The sequence below is a fragment of the Synchiropus splendidus genome, chromosome 15 (genome assembly GCF_027744825.2).
Source record: "Synchiropus splendidus isolate RoL2022-P1 chromosome 15, RoL_Sspl_1.0, whole genome shotgun sequence".
Classification (NCBI taxonomy): domain Eukaryota; kingdom Metazoa; phylum Chordata; class Actinopteri; order Syngnathiformes; family Callionymidae; genus Synchiropus; species Synchiropus splendidus.
Window position 1 is genome coordinate 4049256 of NC_071348.1, and position 13971 is coordinate 4063226.

The window sequence follows — 13971 nt, forward strand, 5'->3', positions numbered from 1 at the left end:
GGAGATCAGTGTCAACCCCCCGCTGTGGCAGGCCGTGTGCACCCTGCCATTTCCTCCCAATTCTGCGAGCACCATATCATTTCCCTGTCACCAAATCACTGGCTGGCCGTTGTGGCGCACTAATGAGAGGAAGGAGCAGCAGATGAGAAGAAGCGACAGGAAACTGAGGGAGAGGAAACAACATCTAGCCGCCATCTGGCGAGGAGCTGAGAGCCGAATTGCAACGCTGCGAGTTACTTTGGAAAAGTCCAAGTTGCCAACGCACATATGGAGAGCTGGAGTAAAATCTGGAAGTAGTCATGGTCTCACAGAGAGTAGCAAACTGGTGGAATACTGAAGCTTGGACGTCACAGTCCTGATCAATCTTCCTGGTCCAGTTTGGACCTTGAGCTCTTTTAATGGTCTCCATCAAACTCAAACAGTGTCTACATCTGGATGAAGAAAGGTGCAACACCTTCAGCTGGAGGAGGCACTGACCCCAAAAGGTCACCTTATTCAGACCTATATACAGTATGTTACGGCCAATAAATATAAATATAATAAATATAAGATTGCTACTGATGTCAGCGAGGAGCAAAAACATTAACTATATATTACAAATGGCATTTTTTTGTTAAACCCATAAGCCAAGAGCCTTTAAGACCACTTAATCAGCCAATTTTCATTGTGAAGTTGAAAAGATTCTGTTAGAGACACAGTGGAATTTCTTGGTAGAAGGTCAATCAGCAGCAGAGGGATAAAAGAAGCGTAATCAGATGAGAAGCTTCCTCACAGAAAACTATCAGTAGCACTGAATCGCTCTCAGCGTCGGGGCCCGGCTGCATGAATTACCCTGCTCTGTTAGTATTCCGCTTCCGACGTACAAAAGGTCAATGTCAAATGCACCTCATTTAAAAGTCAATAGCCACCGTGCACATCATCTCCTGGGAATTCAGGCCAGGATCCCTCCAGACGGCATTGTGTATCACTCAGTTAGCAGAGGGCAGCCGGGGAGCTTTTTTTAATCTTGACCTTGCAATAAAATATGCTCCTCATCCTGAATTACATGCTCCAAAATGGAGACATAAGCGTCCAACAAATCACGGCTGGACTGGAGCGTCTCCTGGGAGCCGATCAACAGCGGCGCACACAGACACAACAGGTCTGAACGTGTCGCTATACTTCAGAGACATTATCTGTGATCTGGGTCAGGCCTGGGTGTTGTGCAGCACATTTGGACCCTCAACTGTCTATGCCAACCCCCCCTTACACCAACATGAATTTCCTTTAACTAATTCCTTTTTCATTTGAAACATTAAAAGTTAATAAATTAATTGTAATGTTGTCTTTTTCCACTCCATTGTTATTAGTAACCTATTTATTTTTTGAACTAAATTATTAAATTAATTAGATTGGACATGTTTTTCATGCATGTTTTTTATTTCACTTTCATTTTAATTGAATAGTATTAAGACCTTTATTTTTGTTACATTTGATCTGCTTTTTTTATTACTTTTTAGTTTATCACCATTATCTATTGTGAGTGGACGAGAGTTTCTGAAGCGGCCTCTTGTGAAATGAAATGTCCTCCTCTGATTTAGAACATGTTTTAACATAACAAAGGAAGGACTGGGAATTATCTGATTTCAGCGACTCCCAGGAAAAGCAAGAAAGACCAACCCTGAAGGTCGTGTCAAATGTGAGAGAACAACAGATATTATCTGCCACTGAGAAGTTAGGATTCTGCCAGGGTCGAAATGGACTGAAAAGACTGATGTAATCTCAACGGATTGCAACTAGTCCTCCTCAAAAATGAGGGTATCATAATGATCCTTCTGTTGTTGTCATGCATCTAAGTTGTGTGGTTAATCTTTTGAAGAGTCAGTCGTGAGGACTCACACTCATCTCAGACTGTGTGAGTTTATCTGCATGGATCAATCAGCAGCCATTAGAGATGCCTCCTTGTGCCTTTAACACCCTCCTTATGTTCAAAGGTGATAATAAATTATAATAAATGATAACAAGGAGATGTCGAAGAGATGATTTAGGAGCGAAGAATGAGAATTCAAGGATAACAATTGGTTCATGTTGGGCTCAAAAGTACTCACTGATCTGTCACACAGACAGCAGCAGCGCCACACCAGCAAGAATCCACCTTGCAGGTGGCTGTTTGTTCTTCAGGTGGAAAGTCCAAACATAAGTGGCTCCTCTCTGTTTCGTCCGGTACACCGGACACTTGTAGGTGTTTCGGAGGTCCTGCTCCTCGGCTGGCACTGCGCTCACATAAATCACTGGCATGGATGGGGTCAGATCCCTCAACACTGCCTCAGTGATGACCCCGGCCTGAGTGTCCCAGCGCGCTCCTGGAAGACACATAAAAGGTTACACTCTTAAAACACAGGGTCACCGTGACTCCCACTCACCTTCCATGAAGAGGCCATGGATGTAGGCCCCCTCCCGTGGGGGGTGACCGAAATCCTCTTTGATTTTCTTCGTCACATCCACAGTCAGAGTCACCTTATCCAGGGGCCACTGATTCTTCCGAGCAATGGTCTGCATCACAGCTGTGAAAAAAAGGCACCACAGTCACTATAAAAACCTCTTTCACTTCACTTTTGAGCTTACCAGTGAGAAAAGACTGAGGGTTGAAGAGTCCTGGAAGCCACACCACTGCGGGCAAGACAAAATCCTGAGTCCAGCCGTCCAGCTCGTGACAGCTGGATCTGATATCACTGAACCTAATACACAAAAACACATCTATTGATCAAAACATCTCAAAAAGACAGATGGATCTCCAGAATTACTTGATCCAGTTATTATAATTGAATTTAATTCAATATTATAATTTGTTTTAAATATGCAATGATTTAAGTAACTATGATGCAAAATGGTTACCAGTTAGTGAGCGATTTCATTGATGGGTAGGAGAGTCTGGACCAGGAGTCAGGAACACAGTCAGTAGACAAGGACGACTGTAGAGCCTCCATACTGGCAGATATGGTCAGTTCCCCCTGTGAGAAGACGGTATCAAAGCGTGAGTGAAAGTGAGGAGAACGCAGTGAACAGTCACTTCACCTTCAGGCCAAGCTCCAGTTCATTCAGAGAATTCCTTATCTCTGAAAGCAGTACATTCATGCGTTCACACTCTTGCAGACAAACTGTCACGTAAGGGTTTTGCTCCGTGATTTTGGCCGTTAAGTCCACCATGTTGTACTCCTCAGGAAGCTTCTCCAGAATCTCCTCAATGACAGAGTTGATCTACAACAGTCAGCAGATTTAGGATCTTTATACAAGTTGACGGACGGTCTTTTTATCTTTACCCTTTCCTCCGAGCTCTGAGCTTCACTCTCTCCTCTTGTCGAGTCCTCAGAATGCAGGTCCAGCAAGGTCCTCAAGAGGTCGTCTGAGGTCACCGTCAGACACTCCAGCTCAGAGTTAGGATGGAGGCCGTACAGAGATGGGTTCTCAGATGGAAGATGTTCGTCAATGTATCGGTGGTATCCAGTAAGGTCCATGAACGCAGGCGCCAGGAACCCGGGACACAAGGAGAGCTCACCTTCAAACTTTACAAAAGATATTTGGGTCATTAGAAAACAAGAAGCACAATTGCACAATTGAAAAAGCACAATTGCTGGGTTATAGTGGGATTATGATGATATGATATGGAGGCCATTGGAAAATTGCAGTTCATATTTGCATCTGAAGATGGCACTCTTTCCCTGGTGCAGCAACACTAATGTTCCGCTGCAGCTGAGTCTGACAGATAAAACAAAAAGGTATGCCATTGTGTTGAAAACAGGACAAAATGCTAGGTTTCAAAAGTCAATCAACTTCATCTAGTGAGTTATCTGTTGAAAGAAATGCAGAAAGCCTTATTTACTGTACTTTAGCACATTAAATAAGAAGTCATGCAAAAAGCAAACTGCTGAAAGTAGTAAAATCCTGAATCAAATTTCACATTTCCTCGTGCACACTCACACACCAGGCAGATACCTGGGTCGGTAACTGGATCAAAACAGCAGTTTTAAGCACTGTTGAGGTGAAGTCCAGCCAGCAGTCTGCAGTCTGGACCCCACCACCAGAAATGAAGTCAATACAGTGGTAGAAATACGATGTATTTAAACTAAAAAATATGATTAAAAAAAAGAAAATATGTTGTATAATTGAAAAGAAATCAGGATATTTTCATCATATCCAAAAAATAACTACATAAATTATGTAACAGAAAAACTTTTTTTGTTTTTTTAAAAAACACTCCCCGGACTGTTTTCAAAATACATGAAAGTCAGAAATAATGTCAGACTAACAGGTCCCTGAATTATACAAAAAGAATAAGCAGACAAACTGTGAGTGTAATTTCTTGGTTCAACATGCTCCCACAAAGAGGCAGCAGAGCCCCATGTCTAGATGGAAGTGTCTCCATCAACCATCTCACAAGTGGAAAAAGTGTCACTCCAGGTTGCCTTTCACAAAAATAGGCATAAAAATGTTGCACAACACCGACACATCCCACTCACCATTTTGGGATTCATAAACTCCTGGAGATAGGTCTTGCAGAGTCTTCGATCCCAGTCATCTGTGATGTGACCTCCGTACATGATCTCCCCGAACAGATAGCACACATCCTCCCACGGCACCTGCAAAGACTGAAGTAGATTACACAGACGGTTCATTTCTTCTTATAATATTGTTCCTGCGAACAATTGAAATAATAAGCAGGATCTGAATCCTCACTTTCTTAATAAGCTCTTCGATAATCGTAATGATGGTTCCAACGAAAAGATGTTTCTTTAAACTGAGTCACTTCCTCAGGCGGAGATTATGATCCGTGAGGGTGAAGGAGGAAGAAAAGAACCTGTGATTCATAACAAATTACAAAAGCTGGCGGTCCAGAATCATTTGTACCTGTATTGTTTCGCAAATTGCTTCCTTCATCAGCTCTAATTGCAGTGATCACTTATGTAGCGTTGTGAACTGTCACATCGGCTGCATGTAATTACATTTAGGATAACGCTTCATTGCCCCTCTAATGAATTCTCTGTATACGCACATGCAGGTTACTGTTTGGTTAACATAATGAAGGACATTCGTTTTTGGAGGGCAGAATAGCTCAGAGGCATAATTGGTTGTGACCAGAGTAATAGGAGTTCTAAGAGAAATACATTAGCGGTTGAGAGGGATGATGCAACCAAAGAATAGATTTTTTGTCGTCTTGAAATAAAGCTAAATTATAGGTGCGTTTGGTGGGGGGGCCGAAGTACTGAGCAGTGGAACAAATTAAAAGTCCTTTTGGTACATTTTTATGGATGTTTTGAAACTTTAAGTCAAAATTAAATTTGTACTAGCCACTGAATTACTGTATATTCTTGAATGAATATATCTATCTATCTACCTAAGTCTTTTTTTCATGAGTGTTTTGACATATCTTTTCTAGTGTCGATTTGTGTTGATCAGACTTTATTTCCTCACACCACAGTAATACAGTTGTTCTTCTCAAGACACCAGTTCAGCATACTTGTATGGTAAACCTTTTAAAAGCAAAACCCACAACAGACGCTTACTTTGGTGTTGGCCTCCAAGTAGTTGTACAGGACGTTGGCTGAGATGGTGAGGTCACCCGCACTGAAGGGGTAGTTACGGTTCCACCCCTGAGGTCCAAACTTCCGTCGCTCCGTGACACAAGCGTGAAAGAAACAGAGGCAGAAGAACATGGAGTTGAACTCCTGCTCTCTTGAGCACATCTCCAGAGTATCCTGCGAGAAAGTTAAAAGTGACATAGTTCAGTTGGTGCATTTTAAAAGTTTTTGAGGGTCACAACACACTTGAGTGAAGTTGTTCAGCGCGGCATGCAGACTCGCATTCATGCCAGTAGGAGGCTCGTTGGTGATTTTGACAGCATTCTCCAGGATGCCTCGTGGGATGATGTGCTGTTCTGGACTCTGTGCTGGTTCTCCAGTGATGAACACCCTGCAGTCTGGGTGGCTGTCCACGGCTGATGTCTCCAGTAGGCCTTCAAGAGCTGGGAGCCAGCGAGCCACCAGATGGATGTTCTGACACACGAGGATATAAACAAAGGTTCTACATTCAGATAAAGTTATTATTTAATAATCATATAGTTAATGAGGTAGGGAGGCAAAGTTAGGCAGGCAACATGGTTTGGAAGCTGAGAATGTTAGAGATGAAGAAGAGGAAGATGATGATGAGGTTAATAAGGGATGACAACATGAAGTTTGTGACTAGACAAGACAATGGCATAGGAAGAACATGAAAAAGAACAAGAAGAGAAAGTCCCTCTACTTTATTTCATCACCTCAACGCGCACTGAGCTTGAGTAATTGACTTATCAGCCAAAAACTGAGCTAAATTAATAACCTTGATTTGTCTTGATCCGTTTTAAATTAGCAACAAGACTTCTGGGACTCGCTTGGCTGCCGTCTCCTGCCGCTACAGGAGGCATTTATGGAGCTGATCTAGCCAATTATGCTCTTATTGAACCAAATTGAGTTTATTTCCTTTACTCTGGGGGAGATGAAATCATTAGACTCATTCTTGTCTCGCTCTGATATCCCTGCTGAGGAGTTCCTGGGACGGCTTCATACCTGCAGAATCACCCAGTGTCCAGTTTTGGAAGCACTCTTCAGAACTCTTTCAGCCACCTGCTCCTGCCCCTGACCCAAAGAGACGTTGTGCAAGTTCCCCTGGTCCAGTGAAAATCCCAGCTTCAATCCTATCCAGAAAAAGATATAATCACAGCTAACCACAGCTTAGTGCATAAATACAGAAGAGGACTACATATTAGTATGAATCTAAAACAACTGGACACAGTACCTAGTTTTTCCACGTCCTTAAGTGGATTCACTCCTGGTGAGAGAATGAAGAACACCGGGGTGGATGGCCCACAATCCTCAAACAACCTGTCAAATTCCAGGCTGGTTGATTCTGTGTACTTGGACCCCATGCTCTCCTCCACAAAGTTCCTGCCAGACGTAAGTATCAATGATTAATAAACCACAAAACTTGAAACGAAATCATGAGGCAAACCTACCTGAGGGCGTAGGTCACCCTGTCGGGCCGCAGTGCTCTCAGCAGGATCAACTTCTGTAGTGCGCTTTTATTCTTCCAGTCCTGAGGAAGCCTCTCCCTCTCAGGAAAACTAGATTCAACGATCTTTCTCCAGCACTTGGGAGAGCTTTCGATGTCTCTATCCAGCGCAGCAAAACCATCCAGTGTGGAAATCATCTGTGTTCAGAATAGGATCAGCACTGAGGCTGATGGCTGATGAGCTTTGCTACTTGCAACAGTACCTTTATGGAGCCCCATGTGTGTGGAGAGAGGAAGGACACAGGACTGACTTTACAGGCTCCCACAGGAAACATCAAGAGGAAGTCAAACTCTGTAGCATCAATCTGGTCTTCCTTGAGCTGAATCTGCAGAGAAGTATTTTCTTGTGATGTATCATCATAGTTATCTGCAGTTGTACAAGTGCCTTGTACTTCATTTCAGTAGCTTTATTCATCCTGGGGAATTGATCCTTATTGATGAATCTAAATCAATCTCCTGAAGACCATAGAGGAGGAGCAGAAACACAAAGAACAGCTGTCAGAGTTTCACACTTTCCAGGAAGTTAAAGTCGCCACAATGACAGATAATTTCATTGTGCTGCCAGAACCAACCTCCTTGTCAGAAGTACCTGTCCAAAAAGCAGCCAATGAGCAAAGCATGAGAGGTAATCAATAGCAGCGTATGGTCCTGCCGACTGCTTTTAATTGAAGTTAATGTGTGGGCAGAAAAGAACTTTGATTGATGAGGGTGACAGGAAGCTCCACCTAAGAGGCGGCACAGAGTTTCTCACCTGGAAGGCAGTGTGTGACAAGAAGGTTAACTTGTCTCTCTCAAACAAGCCCTGGCTGGTGTACACGAATACTGAGTAGGTGATGGCTTCGGTTAGATGTTGCACTCTGGTCGCCGGATCCTCATTCCATTCTGCACTTTCCATTGCTTTGCTGAACACCGTGTTAAAGGTCTGGATGGAAAATAGAAGAGAAGTTTGAAGCGTCTGACAGGTGCCCCAAAGGTTTTACCTTTGGTGATGATGAAAAATCTTCTCTTTTTTCGAACATATACACTAAGAGTACAGTGGGATGGAAGGGTTCACCTTTAGAGAAAACTGGTACATGGGGTTAATTTTGCTGAGGTCGTTGATGATGAAGAAGAGGAGTGACGCTCTCTCAGCTGCTGGGCGGTAAATTTCTCGAGCCTCGTTGATCTTTGTCTCGTTCTCTCTGGCCTCCACCACCTGTGTGTTCCAATTGCACATGATGAGCTATGAGGCTCTCAGTCATGCTCCAAAACACACTCCGAACACGTAAAGTGTTCCAAACCTCACATTAGCCAGAGGAATGCTGTGGATGCAGGACCAGAACAGTAGGAACAGCAGGTTTTATTGGTAAATAGGACTGACATTAAGATAATATCAGACATGCATGTATATGTGTATTACTATTATCAAATACGTAAATATAGCAAAAGAATCAAGTAGGTTCCACTTCTGTATTCATTCAGCAGTTGAATGTTAGTGAGAAAAGCGACTTAGCTGCCTGGTTCTGATCAGGTTGCAGATCAAAACATGAACCAGCATCTTAACACAAATGACCCGTTACCTTGTCCTGAATGCTGGTTGCTGTTGTCTTAGCAATTTCCAGCTGCTCCACCAAAGAGATATCACCCAGGAAATTGCCCTCAGCTGTTGACAGACGACTCAACAGGTCGTCCTCCAACCTCTTCAGCTCGATCTTGAAGACGTTCTGCTGCGTTGTCAGATCCCTCTAAAGATCAACGGTGGTTAGTTATTTATTCTCTTTGACAGATCAATACAACATTTACCTTAAGTGCCTCAAGATCAGGCCTTTCCCTGGAGACCACCTGCCCCAGAAGCTGCTCCTCCAGACCGGTCGGGGTGACAGTAAAGTTGATGAGGGTGGTCTGAGCTTGGAGCTCCGGGGGGAAATGAGGATTGGCAATTTTGGTGTGCAAAATGAGTCGGAAGTTAGAGTTGTATTCACACTCTTTTCCTCCAATTACAATGTACCTGTGGAAAGGAGGCATACCACCATGACATTCTGAGAGAGCTTTTCAAACTTTTGAAATAACTCCTGTTAGATAAACAAATATCGCCTTACGAGCCAACATTTATCTGCTCCTTAATTACACTTAAATTCTCGACAAACTTAGTGGCTTTTCATTTTTCTCTAATTACCCTTTGGACATCAGGTGAGGCCCCAATTTTCCAGCCCCGGCTCCTCATGGTCAGGGTCTGGTTCAACTCTCTATATCTTCACAAGCCAGAATTAATGTACTATTGATAGAACCATTACTCCACCAAATTAAAGTCCTTGCTGATGGATTGGCTTGTAGTCTTCCGTCAGCCATGAAAGGAATAATTAGTATTCATTACTTCACACTCTACAACATTCCAATTATTAATGAACTTCAGCCGTGGAGCCCTACCAGATCCATCATGGCTGCCCTAGTAGGTTGTATTAATCATCGACAGAAACAAGTGTGCGGGTCATCTACAAGGGATAAACTTATAATCAGATTTGCTATGATGGATTGTAACGTCTGGACGGACAGGAGTCCACAGTGGGCTCCATGAACAAAGGACAAGATGTTCAATAGTCAGAACGGCACAAAAGACAGATGTAACATTTTTGGAGAAGGTCACAGTCGATCGTGTACTTTTCTACTTCATTTGTGGTCACCTCTTCTGCTTCTGTTGAACTGTTCCCCCTGATGTGCGGGTCGTAAATTAAATGGTAATTTTGACCAAGTATTTAGGCTACCTACATGAAAAAAAAAAAATTCAAGTTGAGTGCAATTTGCTGTAATGATGGATTATGAGCGCTACATGCTTGCTTTTCATCTGCGACGAGAGCCCCTAATACATAACCATGACTGCCCTCATCTCTGCTTCCACACTGAGGGCCCACTGCTCAATATTCATCACACCTAAAGAATATGAACACACAAATATACATCTATCACCAGACCTGATGGGCTAATCGATATGTTGGCCTCAGGGATTCAGAACACCTGCTGAAAGCGCATTTATAATGTAAGAGAGGGTCATCATAATGTGTTCCATCACAGCTCACTGGTGAGCCATAGAGGTTCACCCATCTGGTTCTTCCGTGGCCATTGTCTTCACACTGGGACAGCGAGGGGACATTTTGAATCAGAGAGGAAGACAGACTATTCATTGATTTAAAAATGATAAAACTTATAGAGAACACGTGTCAAACTAAAGGCAGAGGGACCAAATCAGGACCCTCCCCAAATCCTTTTATACGGCCAGCAACAGCCTGAAATACAAATTTTAAACACATAATAAAACTTGATTACCTTAACAGTAGCTGAAAATTGTTACCCTACATGGATCACTATTCACCATTCAAGAGGTAGTTTTCTAGCAAACTGGGAGCATAAGTGCTCACATTTTAAATGCCGATAAATAAATTTAGAAGGAAAGTGAAATGTCTCTTGTATTTAGAGTCTTGTTTGAGGACAACTAAGGTATTTTGACACAGAGATGATTATGCTAAATTTAGTTTAGATTTGAGTTTAGAAAGAGGTGGATAGTTGATAGCAACTGCTGAGGACAGCGTTTGTTTAGATGGACGGCCCAGAAAGCAAGAAAACGCCAAGTCTTCGAGGAGCACCTTAAATGCCGTGAGGCTGTAATCAGATTAAATGCTACGCTAACAATGGCTGGCTGCATCGAGATAGCTGGGTTTTTTCTCCTTCAAAAGGAAGAGGTCAGTTATTTTTTTCTGCAGTCAGGTTTCGGTATGGATGTTTGACTGAAACATCATACAGTCAGGTACAAAATTCAAGAGCAGGTAATGTCAACAATTAAAGCTGGAATGAGGAGAAATTAGAGTGGACTGTAAAATAACAGCAATTCTGGGAAATGTGTGACATTACTAACCTTCCTCTTTTTATCGTGTTTCTGGCCAATAACGGTTCCAAGACTGGGTCTGTTCTTTCCGGCAGATTCTCTAACAGCACTGTTTCACCGCAGCCTAATGCCTGTTCAATCACATCCAGATACCTGCCCGACAGAAATAACAAAATGATCCACTGATTTCAGTAAAAACATGGCTCTCTCTCTCTCACCCTTTCTGTCCTTGTTGAACCACCCTAAGCTCTGGCCCGATCTGATTTCGTATCCACTTGACTCCCTGCTGTTGTGGGTCAATGATGAGTGGCCAACGCTCGCTGGTGGTCAGGATGGCAGCGTTCTCCATGGACATCCGATCATTTGGCAGGCCTTGGTTGTGCCAGGCAGCAACAGTGGCATCATCTGTAAGCATGAGGATTGGATCCAGGCCATCTGTCATGGGTATGGAGACCTGGACGTGAAGCAGGAAAAGAAACTGAAGTCGATTAGAGGCTCTGCTACTGGGGTGCATGACCCACACAGACGGCCTTGTATGTGATAAGTAATGTGAGTTAAAGACCACTGTACAGTGTTTCAGCCTCCATACCTTTTGTGATTTCAGGAAGGGAATCCATTTGTTTCTGAGGAGTTCCTCGCGATACTGCCTGGTGAAATAACCCATGTAGGAGACGAACGCTGCCGTGAGGACGATGTCGCCGCACAGGGTGTTTTGTTGCTTCTCAAACTGAACAAGGGACTGTGACCAACGCTCCTTCTCCGACTGAAGAGACAGAGACACTTGTAATCTCAGGCATAATACATGTACATAACACTGTGAGTCAACATCTCAGAACACAACATAAACACCTGAGGCGTCACAGTGGGATTCTGCTTGGCCACCTTCCAACACACAAACAGAGGAAAGGAGAGAATAGTAATGCAATTCACTTAGAATGGCTTTGGAGGTTTTGCTGTACATCCAATCTGCATCAATTTAGCATTTATATAAACCTTCAATACAATGACTCTGACAGCGCTGCACCGATAAATCATTCATGGCATTTTCTTACGAGGGGCAGTGGATCTAGGATATGTCACGTTATGAATTCCCAGACAGTTAAAAATCACTATAATTTCGCTCTAATGTATTATGGATTGCCTGTAACATCACTTAGTCTGGGGTGAGACATTGTTAATTTCCAACAGCTGTTGAGGTAAGTTAATGATTAAATATAGATGGCCTGATTTATTAGTGTTAACATTATTGCTTCCAGGTCAATGCCACAGAGAAAAAACATTTATCTTGATATGCTTAAAAGGCAAAGCGCTCCATGCAAACCACATTTGTTCTCGGTTTATAAGAGCTTGGCCGTTGCAATGATTACCTTTCATCTCATATTAGCATTTGTAAACATAACAGGAGAGAAGCCAGGAAAGGAAGCAAGACAGTCTTTTGTAGCATTGATATTCTAATTAATCTTTAAATTAAAAGTGTAGAATAAATTACTGCTCGTGCGGCTGATGTGTTTACAGCCTTGTGAATGCAGATTGAGAGCATTGTTCTTTCAATCTCTCTTCATTTCTTCTCTTGGAAGCTGTTCAGGCAGCAGGCTGCCCAGTGCAGCCATGCGTCGTCTGTTGTTCAACCCTCTCTCCACATCTCACAAGTGTTGGTCTGTCTGTCTGCCAGAGCGTCGACCGGGGACACTCAGCTATTTAAATCCGCCTACAGGCCGAGGAACTGTTCAAATCACTTTCATACAGTGAAATAGGTTCATAAATAATACTTCATCAGAATGCGTTGTTTTTGAATTGAGAATTTCTTTGGGCTCAAAATAGAATTCTTCATCAAAAGATAAAAATAAAATGTCAAATTGCTGTTGCATTAAAATTTGTTTTTGAGTCAATATGTTCATTGCCTTCTGACAAAAAAAAATCGAATTTAAAAGATATTTTAAACATAACTAAATACAGATTGGAGAAGGCTAAAGATGTGTCACTTTAACAGAAAACTAAAGCCTCTAAATTAGGGTGGACTGATGGATGTTTTCATGAAAGGAACACAATTCAGAAATGAACATCTTCTGAATATGATCTCTCTGGGGAATTACTCTCCAAATAAAGGCAAAAATACGGGTAAGCAACACTGGCCAAGTAAAAAAAGGCTAAATTACTAAGCTAATAAAAATAAATAAAGGAAATGGCAGTGCATGTTGACTTAAATGTAAAAGACGGTGTCCACGCTCTAAAACCATCACCATCTTATTTGAACAGCTTGACAAATGAGCATTTAAATACTGGATAACTTCCTCCAGCTCAGACTTCATACCTCCAGGCCACTGACGAGTCGATTGGCCAGTTCTATGGTCTGGTTAGTTTTGGTGACATCACCCTGACAACAGATTTTCTCGGCTGTGGCCTTTTCAAATTGTCCCGTCAGATTCTGGAGGTTGGCATCCAAATCCTAAAGAAAAAGAGTGGAAAAATGAGAACTCGCAAAAACATACTTCAATATTTGTACTTACTGTCAGCTTCTTTTGAACTGCTGTCAGTTTGTTTGTGGCAGCCTCCAGTTCTTCATTTGCCTGTGCCAACGCTTGTCTCTTTGGAATGACCTCACAATATATCTAGTGCAGAAGAATAAACAAGTGAAGTGCACAATCAACCACTGACCCAAACGATACGAGGAATAGGCAGGGAGAGCAGACTGACCTCGTAGTACTTGACGATATTGATAGTCCAGGCACAGAGGCCGGCAGCTGCCGTGGATTTGGTCTGAACTTGCTCGGGATGGAACTCTGCTTTTCTGAGGTATTCTTTCTTTACAACGGTCAAGCAGGACTCCGGAATGTGCTCCTTGTCATAAGAGACCAGAGCTTGTAGGAAGTCATCCACCTAATGATGTCAGCACAAACACCATTGTCAGACATAACATGTCAAATGTATATAAGTGTAGTGTTATCATAGCAGTAAGTTAATTTGTATAGAACTGTAATCTTCAGTGTATTTCAAGCACTTAAACAGGTGAGGAAGCAGGTCATCACATCCAGATT

General features: G+C 42.6%; 1 protein-coding gene across 5 annotated transcripts in view; it reads right to left on the reverse strand.

The window, feature by feature from the left end:
- The window catches only part of LOC128771632 (dynein axonemal heavy chain 11), a 36748-nt gene that overhangs the window by 1838 nt on the left and 20939 nt on the right, over positions 1 to 13971 (reverse strand). For 2 of the 5 annotated variants that reach the window (XM_053887142.1, XM_053887141.1), the window contains exons 59-81: positions 13631 to 13813; positions 13444 to 13545; positions 13248 to 13382; positions 11526 to 11699; positions 11155 to 11390; positions 10967 to 11089; positions 8863 to 9067; positions 8640 to 8804; positions 8135 to 8275; positions 7832 to 8002; positions 7284 to 7406; positions 7025 to 7218; positions 6808 to 6956; positions 6579 to 6706; positions 5802 to 6029; positions 5541 to 5732; positions 4497 to 4625; positions 3300 to 3542; positions 3055 to 3237; positions 2875 to 2990; positions 2605 to 2717; positions 2403 to 2543; positions 2088 to 2342 (exon numbers count right to left, since the gene is read on the reverse strand). In XM_053887142.1, coding sequence (XP_053743117.1) covers positions 2095 to 2342; positions 2403 to 2543; positions 2605 to 2717; positions 2875 to 2990; positions 3055 to 3237; positions 3300 to 3542; positions 4497 to 4625; positions 5541 to 5732; positions 5802 to 6029; positions 6579 to 6706; positions 6808 to 6956; positions 7025 to 7218; positions 7284 to 7406; positions 7832 to 8002; positions 8135 to 8275; positions 8640 to 8804; positions 8863 to 9067; positions 10967 to 11089; positions 11155 to 11390; positions 11526 to 11699; positions 13248 to 13382; positions 13444 to 13545; positions 13631 to 13813 — 3822 coding nt within the window. In that variant the 3' untranslated portion in view covers positions 2088 to 2094. Of the gene's footprint in view, positions 1 to 2087; positions 2343 to 2402; positions 2544 to 2604; positions 2718 to 2874; positions 2991 to 3054; positions 3238 to 3299; positions 3543 to 4496; positions 4626 to 4727; positions 4835 to 5540; positions 5733 to 5801; positions 6030 to 6578; positions 6707 to 6807; positions 6957 to 7024; positions 7219 to 7283; positions 7407 to 7485; positions 7537 to 7831; positions 8003 to 8134; positions 8276 to 8639; positions 8805 to 8862; positions 9068 to 10966; positions 11090 to 11154; positions 11391 to 11525; positions 11700 to 13247; positions 13383 to 13443; positions 13546 to 13630; positions 13814 to 13971 lie in introns of those variants that run through there. The other 3 variants (XM_053887143.1, XM_053887144.1, XM_053887145.1) reach the window with 3 other exon arrangements.